The 13,517-nt window shown below is 42.3% G+C and overlaps 1 protein-coding gene across 2 annotated transcripts in view; it reads right to left on the bottom strand.

Annotated features, from left to right (window-relative positions):
* The window catches only part of LOC124137253 (atrial natriuretic peptide-converting enzyme-like), a 205,531-nt gene that overhangs the window by 168,669 nt on the left and 23,345 nt on the right, over positions 1–13,517 (bottom strand). The window contains exon 1 of one of the 2 annotated variants that reach the window (XM_048392391.1): positions 3,985–4,180. The exons of the other annotated variant lie outside the window; for it this stretch is intronic. Coding sequence (XP_048248348.1) covers positions 3,985–4,017 — 33 coding nt within the window. The 5' untranslated portion in view covers positions 4,018–4,180. Of the gene's footprint in view, positions 1–3,984; positions 4,181–13,517 lie in introns of those variants that run through there. 2 annotated transcript variants of the gene reach the window in all.

Raw genomic sequence — 13,517 nt, 5'->3', positions numbered from 1 at the left:
CCTGTCATCGACCGGTGGTGTGAGCGTACTATCAACGACATGGATGAGATTCCTCTATTTTTAACCACAGCTGAAGAATGTCCCTGATGCGGATCAGATGCGGATGTGACCATGAAGCATAGAGTGAGTGAGTGAGTTTGGTTTTACGCCGCTTTTAGCAATATTCCAGCAATATCACGGCGGGGGACACCAGAAATGGGCTTCACACAATGTACCCATGTCGGGATTCGAACCCGGGTCTTCGGCGTGACGAGCGAACGCATGAAGCATAGAAGCTCACACAGCCAATGGTTGGCCTTGCTATCAGGCGTACACGGGAGAACAGATAAAGGTCTTGACGAGACACTCATAACTATTTTATCTCGGATTTCAGTGAGCGAATATGGTTTTACGCCGCTTTTAGCAATAATCCAGCAATATCACGGCGGGGGACACCCGAAAAGGGCTTCACACATTATACCCATGTTGGGAATCGAACCCGGGTCTTCGGCGTGACAAACAAACGCTTTAACCACTGCGCTACCCAACCGCCCCTTCTCGAATTTCAACTCTTACCCGACCTTCACGAAGTAGGTCAGACGGTATCTGATGAGAACTGAAATGCACAACATAACAGAAATGCCTCACAAGTGTGTGTTTTCTGTTAAAAATGTGAGCGCGGGAGGCGGGGTGGGTGGGGGGTGGGGTTGGGGGTGGGGGGTGAGGCGGGGGGGTGTATATGCTGAAAAGCGCTGCCGATCTGTCAAGGTGACCGTAAGCAGAGCATGAAAAGGCCCATTGTCAATACAAGTACACATGAATTCCATTTGATCAAAAGCTGAAACCAACAGTTTATTAAATATTCATATCGAGGACGCCCCGGGGTAAGGAGATGTGTTGTTTGATAGCATGACTACATTCTTTGAATACATCAGTAAAAGCATATCCCTAATACACTCAGTACAGCACGTTACATGCCTAACACCGGTAGTACAGATCAAAGTGGGGCACGGTACATGCCTAATACCGGAAGTAAAGATCAAAGTGGGACACGGTACGTGTCTAGTTACGGAAGTACAGATCAAAGTGGGACACGGTACATGCCTAATACCGGAAGTAAAGATCAAAGTGGGACACGGTACGTGTCTAGTTACGGAAGTACAGATCAAAGTGGGACACGTTACATGCCTAATTCCGGTAGAATCGATCAAAGTGGGACCCAGTACATGCCTCGTACCGGTAGTACAGATCAAAGTGGGGCACGGTACATGCCTAATACCGGAAGTAAAGATCAAAGTGGGACACGGTACGTGTCTAGTTACGGAAGTACAGATCAAAGTGGGACACGTTACATGCCTTATTCCGGTAGAATCGATCAAAGTGGGACCCAGTACATGCCTAGTACCGGTAGTACAGATCAAAGTGGGGACGTTACGTGCCTAGTACCGGTAGTACAGATTAAAGTGGGGCACGGTACAGGCCTAGTACCGGTAGTACAGATCAAAGTGGGGACGTAACGTGCCTAGTACCGGTAGTACAGATTAAAGTGGGGCACGGTACAGGCCTAGTACCGGTAGTACAGATTAAAGTGGGACAAGGTACATGCCTAGTACCGGTAGTACAGATCAAAGTGGGGCACAGTACATGCCTAGTACCGGTAGTACAGATCAAAGTGGGGCACGGTACATGCCTAGTACCGGTAGTACAGATCAAAGTGGGGACGTTACGTGCCTAGTACCGGTAGTACAGATCAAAGTGGGGCACGGTACATGCCTAGTACCGGTAGTACAGATCAAAGTGGGGCACGGAACATGCCTAGTACCGGTAGTACAGATCAAAGTGGGGACGTTACGTGCCTAGTACCGGTAGTACAGATCAAAATGGGACCCGGTACATGCCTAATACACGTAGTACAGATCAAAGTGGGGCAGGGTATATGCCTAGTACCGGTAGAATCGATCAAAGTGGGGCACGGTACATGCCTAATACCGGTAGTACAGATCAAAGTGAGGACGTTACGTGCCTAATACCAGTAGTACAGATCAAAGTGGGGCACTGTACATGCCTAATACCGGTAGTAGAGATCAAAGTGGGGCACGGTACATGTCTAGTACCGGTAGTACAGATCAAAGTGGGGCACGGTACATGCCTTATACCAGTAGAGATCAAAGTGGGGCACAGTAAATGCCTTATACTACCAGTACAGATCAAAGTGGGGCACAGTAAATGCCTTATACCAGTAGTACAGATCAAAGTGGGGCACGGTACATGCCTAATACTACCAGTACAGATCAAAGTTGGGCACGGTACATGCCTAATACCGGTAGTACAGATCAAAGTGGGGCACAGTAAATGCCTAATACTACCAGTACAGATCAAAGTGGGGCACGGTACATGCCTAATACCGGTAGTACAGATCAAAGTGGGGCACTGTACATGCCTAGTACCGGTAGTACAGATCAAAGTTGGACACAGTACATGCCTAGTACCGGTAGTACAGATCAAAGTGGGCACAGTAAATGCCTAATACCGGTAGTACAGATCAAAGTGGGGCACGGTACATGCCTAATACCGGTAGTAGAGATCAAAGTGGGGCACAGTAAATGCCTAATACTACCAGTACAGATCAAAGTGGGGCACGGTAAATGCCTAATACCAGTAGTAGAGATCAAAGTGGGGCACGGTACATGCCTAATACCGGTAGTAGAGATCAAAGTGGGGCACGGTACATGCCTAGTACCGGTAGTACAGATCAAAGTGGGGCACGGTACATGCCTTATACCAGTAGAGATCAAAGTGGGGCACGGTACATGCCTAGTACAGGTAGTACAGATCATAGTGGGGCACGTTACATGCCTCATACTATCAGTACAGACCAAAATGGGGCACGTTACATGCCTAATACTGTCAGTACAGATCAAAGTGGGACAAGGTACAGGCCTTATACCAGTAGTAAACATCAAAGTGGGACAGTCCAATTCAATAATACCAGTAGTACACATCAAAGTGGGACAATCCAATTCAATAATACCAGGAGTACACATCAAAGTGGGACAGTCCAATTCAATAATACCAGTAGTAAACATCAAAGTGGGACAGTCAAATTCAATAATACCAGTAGTACACATCAAAGTGGGACAGTCCAATTCAATAATACCAGTAGTAAACATCAAAGTGGGACAGTCCAATTCAATTATACCAGTAGTAAACATCAAAGTGGGACAGTCCAATTCAATAATACCAGTAGTACACATTTTAGCCCAAAGAAAGTCACGCATGCTATATGTATGTTAAAAGCCCGTACGATAAGCAGATGGGTCAATAGGCCCACGGCGGAATTCGGAATAACACGTAGTGCATTTGTACGCTTTGGTTGTAACGCATTTCCAGTTCAAAACATTTAGGTCGTTGACCCAGAAGGTTGTAAAGACATACATATAGATAGTGTTGTGTTCCCTTGAACAATACCCTGTCCGTATCGCATGACTATAAGTCCACAAGTTAATTTATGGCATTTGCCCTTTGGGTTTCTTAATTTTATAATGGTGAGAGTTTAGTCTTGTGTGGTCTGTTTATATTTTTAGGTTTGTGGAAGATTTTTAGTTTAAGTGCTTTTTTAGGGTAACTGCTTCAGTTTAGAATTGTGTTGGTTTTGGTGTGTGTATGCGCGCGTGTGTGCGTGTGAGCGTGCGTGCGTGTAAGAAAGTGTATATTGATCTCTTCCTGATTACCAGTACATGCAAAATGCCTTTGGATGTAAATATACAAAATATATTTAATATCAGTGTACATCGACCTGCCTGCGAGATGAGCAATAGCAAAACCCGTAACGATTAAATGCATACACACATGTTTTCAACATGCTTGTCATTCAGCGCGCCATTTCGACTGGAGTGTTCAGTGACTATATAAAAGTTACCCTGTAAAGCGAAACATGTCACAATAAGGCGTGATAAACCGTCTAGTGCACAACACAGTATTACAGAGATCCACGCAGGAACTTACCGGGGACAGTGAGAATGAAGTGTCTTCAGCCATATTGCCAGCTCGTTAGGTGTGGGGGAGATGCGTCTTCTTGTGACCAATACAAAACATGACTGACGCCTAGGTCACGCCGTTGTTTCACACTTGAAGGAACACCGATCCTGGCAATTGTGTCACCTGTTTGTTTGTGTTGAATACCCGTTTAACTGGGATAGACATGGTCTGCAACACCGGTCTAGTGGTAGAGCGTCCGCCCGGAGAGCGGAAGGACCGGGGTTCGATCCCCGACCGCGTCATACCAAGAGACGTTAAAAGATGGTACTTGTTGTTACCCTGTCTGGCGCTCGGCATTAAGGGGCTAAAACAAGGACTGGTCGGCTCGGAGTCAGTATACTGTGTCTGAGTGGGGTATTCATGTTAAACTGCGGCATGGTATATCAGTGAGCTAGCACTATAAATCGGCATCGGTCCGGACTAGTACAAGCAGCCACACAAAGTGCAATAATCTTGGACGCGACGTTAAACCTCATCTCACCTGTATCACACCTGATTCAGGTGAGCATTCTGATCCTCCGATCTTTGGTCATGTATTGAAATATGTTTTTGCTTACCCTCTATCAGTCCACGCACTTGGGCTGTCTTTACCTACCCACAATCACTGATGTCACATTTTAGGTAACAGGGGGCATGGGTGGCCCAGTCGTCTTAGGTGCCGCGATTTGCTGTGCAGAGTTGAGTCCCCTGGGCACGCCAGGAACTAATGATTGTGTGTTCGAATCCCTGTGCGCCCCGATTATGTTTCTAGAATTGTCAGCACATACCCGTGCTCGTGGGTTTCACCGAAGTGGTAAACGTCTGAGACCTGCATCACTTCGGGCTTTCCTATCACATTAAACTGACACGCCGCGATATAACTGGAATCGTGTTAAAAGTGGCATTAAACCAAACTCACTCACTCATTTTAGGTAACAATGTATAAGGCACTGTGGCCAGGTTGCCGTTTCATGATCTCAATGCTGCTACTTTTATAATATAACCGTGTGCCTTCATTTACAGTCCGTGTGTCAAGAGCTCAGACATGTCTGATCGCGGCGTAATATCACTCTGCTACGAGAGGTGGTTAAAGCGTACTAAGACTGTGACGGACTGCGTGGAGGGTGTCGGCTGCTTGTTATTTTTCAACATACATGTATTCATATCCGGGCTCAACACACCTTTGCCAACGATACTGTAGTGCTTGCCTTCCACTGGTATAGAAGACTTCCTCCTGGTGGTGTAAAACCTCCTACACAGTACGTGACGTCATTAACATGTGCATAATGGTTGCCAGAACCGTTCTTCCTTTTGTGTGTTTGGGAAAAGGTGGAAATCTGACGGTGCTAAATCTGGTGAATACGGAGGATGTTCAATGAGTCCAAAACCACAGTCATGCACTGCAGCCATGGCAACTGACTCGTGCATTGTCCTTGCGGAACAACACGCCTTTAGCAAAACTTCCACGTTATCCTTGATATTCTTGGTATTATTACTGAGTTACCTAAGCAGATGAGCATAATATAGGCAATTAATGATCTGACCTTTCGGGAGGAAGTCCACCAGAAGGACCCCTTTGGAATCCCAGAAAGCCGAAGCCATCACCTTAACTGCTGATGGAACGGACGTTCTGTGGTTCCACTGATTTGACTGTTGTTCAGTCTCTGGCTGATTGTTGTGAACCCAAGACCCATCCATGGTTACAAATCGCTCAACAAAATCTTCTTCATTATGGCTTAAATTCTCACCAGAGATAACGAACATGGAGCGTATCTGTTCAGGAGTCAGAAGACTTAGAACCCAGCGTGCTACTTGACGTCCAGTTTTGTCCATTTTCAACAGAAGAGCATACCACTGTGATGCCTGACTGTGTATTTGGTTTAAATGCGGCTTGTAAGCATGGAAGGTAGTGTACGTAATACATGCAAATTGATTAAGGTGTACTATAGAAACATCTCAGAGCATTTCAGCCAGCCTTTATATAGGAAGCGCCAGACGCTTTTCCCATTGCCAATGACTTTATGGTCAGAATAGACATTCCTGTAAGATATCGGAGGCCATTAAACCATATGTGTAGTAATGGTACTTGAGTGACAGCGAAGCAATGTTCTATGTAGCAGTGATCGATCAATGGTACGTGGGTGACAGTAAAACAGTTTTCTATGTTGCAGTAATCCTTCAATGGTATGTGGGTGACAGTAAAACAATTTTCTATGTAGCAGTGATCGATCAATGGTATGTGGGTGACAGTAAAACATTTTCTATGGTGCAGTGAACGATCAATGGCATGTGGGTGACAGTAAACCATTTTCTATGTTGCAGTGATCGATCAATGGTATGTGGGTGACAGTTAAACCTTTTTCTATGTTGCAGTGGTCGATCAATGGTATGTAGGTGACAGTAAAACATTTTCTATGTAGCAGTGATCGATCATTGGTATGTAGATGACAGTAAAACATTTTTCTATGTTGCAGTGATCGATCAATGGTATGTAGGTGACAGAAAAACATTTTCTATGTAGAAGTGATCGATCAATGGTATGTAGGTGACAGTAGAACATTTTTCTATGTTGCAGTGATCGATCAATGGTATGTAGGTGACAGTAAAACATTTGCTATGGTGCAGTGATCGATCAATGGTATGTAGGTGACAGTAAAACATTTTCTATATTGCAGTGATCAATCAATGGTATGTAGGTGACAGTAACAAAAAAATTCTATATTGCAGTGATCGATCAATGGTACGTGGGTGACAGTAAAACATTTGCTATGTTGCAGTGATCGATCATTGGTATGTAGATGACAGTAAAACATTTTTCTATGTTGCAGTGATCGATCAATGGTATGTAGGTGACAGTTAAAAAAAATTCTATGTTGCAGTGATCGATCAATGGTATGTAGGTGACAGTAAAACATTTTCTATGTTGCAGTGATCGATCAATGGTGTGTGGGTGACAGTAAAACATTTTCTATATTGCAGTGATCGATCAATGGTATGTAGGTGACAGTAAAAAAAATATTCTATATTGCAGTGATCGATCATTGGTATGTAGATGACAGAAAAACATTTTTCTATGTTGCAGTGATCGATCAATGGTATGTAGGTGACAGTAAAACATTTTCTATGTAGCAGTGATCGATCAATGGTATGTAGGTGACAGTAGAACATTTGATATGTTGCAGTGATCGATCATTGGTATGTAGATGACAGTAAAACATTTTTCTATGTTGCAGTGATCGATCAATGGTATGTAGGTGACAGTAAAACATTTGCTATGGTGCAGTGATCGATCAATGGTATGTAGGTGACAGTTAAACAAAATTCTATGTTGCAGTGATCGATCAATGGTATGTAGGTGACAGTTAAACATTTTCTATGTTGCAGTGATCGATCAATGGTGTGTGGGTGACAGTAAAACATTTTCTATATTGCAGTGATCGATCAATGGTATGTAGGTGACAGTAAAAAAATATTCTATATTGCAGTGATCGATCAATGGTATGTGGGTGACAGTAAAACATTTTCTATGTTGCAGTGATCGATCAATGGTATGTTGGGGACAGTAAAACATTTTTCTATGTTGCAGTTGTCGATCAATGGTATGTGGGTGACAGTAAAACATTTTTCTATGTTGCAGTTGTCGATCAATGGTATGTGGGTGACAGTTAAACATTTTTCTATGTTGCAGTGATCGATCAATGGTATGTAGGTGACAGTAAAACAGTTTTCTATGTTGCAGTTGTCGATCAATGGTATGTTGGTGACAGTTAAACATGTTTCTATGTTGCAGTGATCGATCAATTGTATGTGGGTGACAGTAAATATTTTTCTATATTGCAGTTGTCGATCAATGGTATGTAGGTGACAGTTAAACTTTTTTCTATGTTGCAGTTGTCGATCAATGGTATGTGGGTGACAGTTAAACATTTTTCTATGTTGCAGTGATCGATCAATGGTATGTAGGTGACAGTAAAACAGTTTTCTATGTTGCAGTTGTCGATCAATGGTATGTTGGTGACAGTTAAACATGTTTCTATGTTGCAGTGATCGATCAATTGTATGTGGGTGACAGTAAATATTTTTCTATATTGCAGTGATCGATCAATGGTATGTAGGTGACAGTAAAACAGTTTTCTATGTTGCAGTTGTCGATCAATGGTATGTGGGTGACAGTAAAACATTTTCTATGGTGCAGTGATCGATCAATGGCATGTGGGTGACAGTAAAACAATTTTTATGTTGCAGTGATCGATCAGTGGTATGTAGTTGACAGTAAAACATTTTCTATGTAGCAGTGATCGATCAATGGGATGTAGGTTACAGTAAATCATTTTTCTATGTTGCAGTGATCGATGGTATGTGGGTGACAGTAAAACATTTTTCTATGTTGCAGTGATCGTTCAATGGTATGTGGGTGACAGTTTAACCTTTTTCTATGTTGCAGTGGTCGATCAATGGTATGTGGGTGACAGTAAAACATTTTTCTATGTTACAGTGATCGATCAATGGTATGTGGGTGACAGTAAATATGTTTCTATGTTGCGGTGATGGATCAGCGGTACATCAATGACAGTTAAACATTTTTCTATGTTGCAGTGATCGATCAATGGTACATGAGTGACAACAACAAAAAGTTGTTTCTTGCTGTGATCTATCTATAGTACATAAGTTACAGCAAAACAGTATTCTATGTTGCAGTGATCGATCAGAAATATAGCATTGCCTGTACAAGAATTTTTGTTGTGATCGACCAGACGTATACATGTGTCAGTAAAGACAAACATATATGTAGCTGTGATCGATCAGAAATATATATGGGCCAGTAAAGACAAACATATATGTAGCTGTGATCGATCAGAAAAATATATGTGCCAGTAAAGACAAACATATATGTAGCTGTGATCGATCAGAAATATATATGGGCCAGTAAAGACAAACATATATGTAGCTGTGATCGATCAGAAATATATATGGGCCAGTAAAGACAAACATATATGTAGCTGTGATCGATCAGAAATATATTTGGGCCAGTAAAGACAAACATATATGTAGCTGTGATCGATCAGAAATATATATGGGACAGTAAAGACAAACATATATGTAGCTGTGATCGATCAGAAATATATATGTGCCAGTAAAGACAAACATATTTGTGACTGTGATCGATCAGAAAAATATATGTGCCAGTAAAGACAAACATATATGTAGCTGTGATCGATCAGAAATATATATGGGCCAGTAAAGACAAACATATATGTAGCTGTGATCGATCAGAAATATATATGTGCCAGTAAAGACAAACATATATGTAGCTGTGATCGATCAGAAATATATTTGGGCCAGTAAAGACAAACATATATGTAGCTGTGATCGATCAGAAATATATATGGGACAGTAAAGACAAACATATATGTAGCTGTGATCGATCAGAAAAATATATGTGCCAGTAAAGACAAACATATTTGTGACTGTGATCGATCAAAATATATATGTGCCAGTAAAGACAAACATATTTGTGGCAGAGATCGATCAGAAAAATATATGTGCCAGTAAAGACAAACATATTTGTGACTGTGATCGATCGAAAGTATATATGTGCCAGTAAAGACAAACATATTTGTGGCAGAGATCGATCAGAAAAATATATGTGCCAGTAAAGACAAACATATATGTGGCTGTGATCGATCAGAAAAAATATATGTGCCAGTAAAGACAAACATATTTGTGACTGTGATCGATCAGAATATATATCTTCCAATAAGACAAACATATGTGTTGCAGAGATCGATCGAAAGTATATCTGTGCCAGTAAAGGCAAACTTATTTGTGGCAGCTATCGATTAGACCAGTGACAGTATACCAGTGACAGCAAAACAATCACACGTATTACTGTGATCGATCAGAGGTATAAAAGTGGTTGCAAAATAATTCTTCATGAATCTGGGCCCTCCAAAGATATACCAGATAGTCGTGACGAATCGGATGAGATGACTAATTGGTTCTCTTCGTGTCACTGTACATCGGAATGGATTGATTTTACGAATTGTCAATCTAATCACTCATCTATGCATTAGGATTGTGTAATTCAAGAATCCTAGGACACAGTTATTTGGAAGTTATTGCAGAGAAGAAAAGGGGTCTTCGCGAGCGATAGTTCCCGAGAAGACGTCTGTCATCGCCGTCCACGTGGCAAGTCGGTGTTGTTGCAGGCGGAGTTCTGTAAGTTCACAAGTTGGTAAACATTCGGAAATAAGTATTTTCGTTGACGGGCTCACACGCAACTGTGGTGCGGCCATTGGTACTGGATCGTGTTAGCACAGAGCATAGATTTCTCCAACTGCCCCCCACTGCCCTTTGTTCCGGCCTTTCTGACACAGGCTTAACGTTTCCCGTCCTCCACGTCCGAGATTTCATCAATATTCAATTCACTAAATCCCGATCAACGATTTCTCGAAGTTAATTATCTGGGTTTTACCCACGCTCGTTACAGTGGTTCAGTCAAGTCCAGGTGGTCAGTGTTCTGAATATATCAAGTAAGACCAATTTCGGGAAGCTCGTATGCGTTGGCCACTTTTGCACAACTGTAGGGCATGGGTATAGCGCTGAGAAACGATGAATGAGTGACACATTTGGCATTCGCAGCTAAGGGAAATAATTGAGCACATGCTCGGACATCGAATTCATAAGACACAATTCTCTAAACAGCTTCATCATAGAAAAGACTGTGTACCTGCCTTCACTAACAGTGCCAGATCATGGAACAGACTGTACGATAGCTTCACCCTTCAATGACACTGCCAGATAATGGAACAGGCTGTATGATAGTATCACCCTTCATTGACACTACTAGATCGTGGAACAGGCTGTGTGATAGTCTCACCCTTCAATGACACTGCTAGGTCATGGGACAGGCTGTACGAAAGTCTCACCCTTCAATGACACTGCTAGGTCATGGGACAGGCTGTATGATAGTATAACCCTTCAATGACACTGCTAGATCATAGAACAGACTGTATGCAAGTCTCACCCTTCAATGACACTGCCAGATCATAGAACAGACTGTATGCTAGTCTCGCCCTTCAATGACACTGCCAGATCATAGAACAGACTGTATGCTAGTCTCGCCCTTCAATGACACTGCCAGATCATAGAACAGACTGTATGCTAGTCTCGCCCTTCAATGACACTGCTAGATCATGGAACAGACTGTATGCTAGTTTCGCCCTTTAATGACACTGCTAGATCATAGAACAGACTGTATGCTAGTCTCGCCCTTCAATGACACTGCCGGATCATAGAACAGACTGTATGCTAGTCTCGCCCTTCAATGACTCTGCTAGGTCATGGGACAGGCTGTGTGATAGTCTCACCCTTCAATGACACTGCTAGGTCATGGGACAGACTGTATGATAGTATAACCCTTCAATGACACTGCTAGATCATGGGAAAGGCTGTATGATAGTATTACCCTTCAATGACACTGCCAGATCATAGAACAGACTGTATGCTAGTCTCGCCCTTCAATGACACTGCTAGATCATAGAACAGACTGTATGATAATATAACCCTTCAATGATACTGCCAGATCATAGAACAGACTGTATGCTAGTATCGCCCTTCAATGACACTGCTAGATCATAGAACAGACTGTATGATAATATAACCCTTCAATGACACTGCCAGATCATAGAACAGACTGTATGCTAGTCTCGCCCTTCAATGACACTGCCAGATCATAGAACAGACTGTATGCTAGTCTCGCCCTTCAATGACACTGCCAGATCATAGAACAGACTGTATGATAATATAACCCTTCAATGACACTGCCAGATCATAGAACAGACTGTATGCTAGTCTCGCCCTTCAATGACACTGCTAGATCATAGAACAGACTGTATGATAATATAACCCTTCAATGACACTGCCAGATCATAGAACAGACTGTATGCTAGTCTCGCCATTCATTGACACTGCCAGATCATAGAACACACTGTATGCTAGTCTCGCCCTTCAATGACACTGCCAGATCATAGAACACACTGTATGCTAGTTTCGCCCTTTAATGACACTGCCAGATCACGGAACAGACTGTATGCTAGTCTCCATCTTCAATGACACTGCTTCAATGACTGTATGACAGACTTCAGTTTTAATTATATGAATTGAGGTTTAACTGTGCTGCTTATTATCGGCTTCAAGTATGAAATAGGGTAACACGTCATCATGTTTAACATCAGCGTTAGTTAAAATATAATTTCTATAAAACCGAGATATTTGCTTGACTACCATATAAAAGTAGCTAAAGTTAAATTAAAATATCAAATTTCGCTGCGACAACTCTGCGTCAATCTCTCGAGCACCCTGGAGAACGGCATTGATGACCTCCTTCATAACATATGAGATCAAGCAGACTGATGTCTCCACACTGCCGACTGTGGGGAAAAATCAGTATACGATGGTAATTTTGTTAGGTGCGTGTACAGTGAATGAGTCATTACTCCGACTTAAAAATACTTGCCACTGATACATAGCTTCCAAGAGTGGCACAGGCGGGGAGTATGGATACAATTCATTACTAATTGCTTTCATCTTCTGTCAGCGTAGCGTCCTTTCTTCTCCGAATCAACAAGCTTTTAACTTACGAGTATAGGCTGTCTCGACACGCAACGTGGGCAGTCCTCGGTGACGACACTGCAGTGCTGACGTGGGCGGCGGCGGAGGTGAATACTCATGTTTGTGGCGACATCACACACTTCTAACAATGTGACTGATAACGAATTTACAACGATTTTGAAAATAAAACATCAAACAAGCGCGTGACCTACAGTTCTCTACATGCATATGTATATAAAATGTATTTATCGACCTCATTACTAATTACCTCCTTAAGTACTTTCTCCTAGTATCTATAAATTGTAGCGCTTAGAAATGTACGCACATGCAAGTATGTTGGGCGAGTGGCCTCTAAAGTGAACATATTGTCTTGTCTATGGTGAACAAAATGTCTTCATGTGTACGTCTTGTCTGGTCTATACGTATATTTCGTGCTACTCGTAGCGTACAGTAATACGTTCGTATCAAACATGACAATCGTAGCATAATGTGTGCTGTTCGATTGAAACATAAAGACCGTACCATTAGGTTGGTACATTTAGAAACACGATACATGTACCAGACAATCCAGTGATTGACATCATGAGCATCGATCTACGCAATTGGGATACGATGACATGCGTCAACCTAGTCAGTCCCGGTCCCGTTAGACGTCAGTTACGACAGATGTTGGTGGCTGAATTCTAACCCGGATCTTTCACAATGTTCGAGAAACGGTTATGTACAGATGCCCTGCAATAGCTGGACTGATAACTGTCACGGCAACAATTTACGCGCACTGTTACAACCCTCAATGTAAAAATTACTCTTAATGTAATAGAAAATACATGAAGGGTTACGGGTTAACTCTTTTTTTACATTCAGAGTAAAAACCCACAACCTTTGATGTAAATATTTTTTCAGAAAGA

This window comes from Haliotis rufescens, unplaced genomic scaffold (genome assembly GCF_023055435.1).
Source record: "Haliotis rufescens isolate VD_foot unplaced genomic scaffold, xgHalRufe1.0.p SCAF_11, whole genome shotgun sequence".
Lineage (NCBI taxonomy): Eukaryota > Metazoa > Mollusca > Gastropoda > Lepetellida > Haliotidae > Haliotis > Haliotis rufescens.
This window is presented reverse-complemented; position numbering and strand designations above follow the sequence as displayed.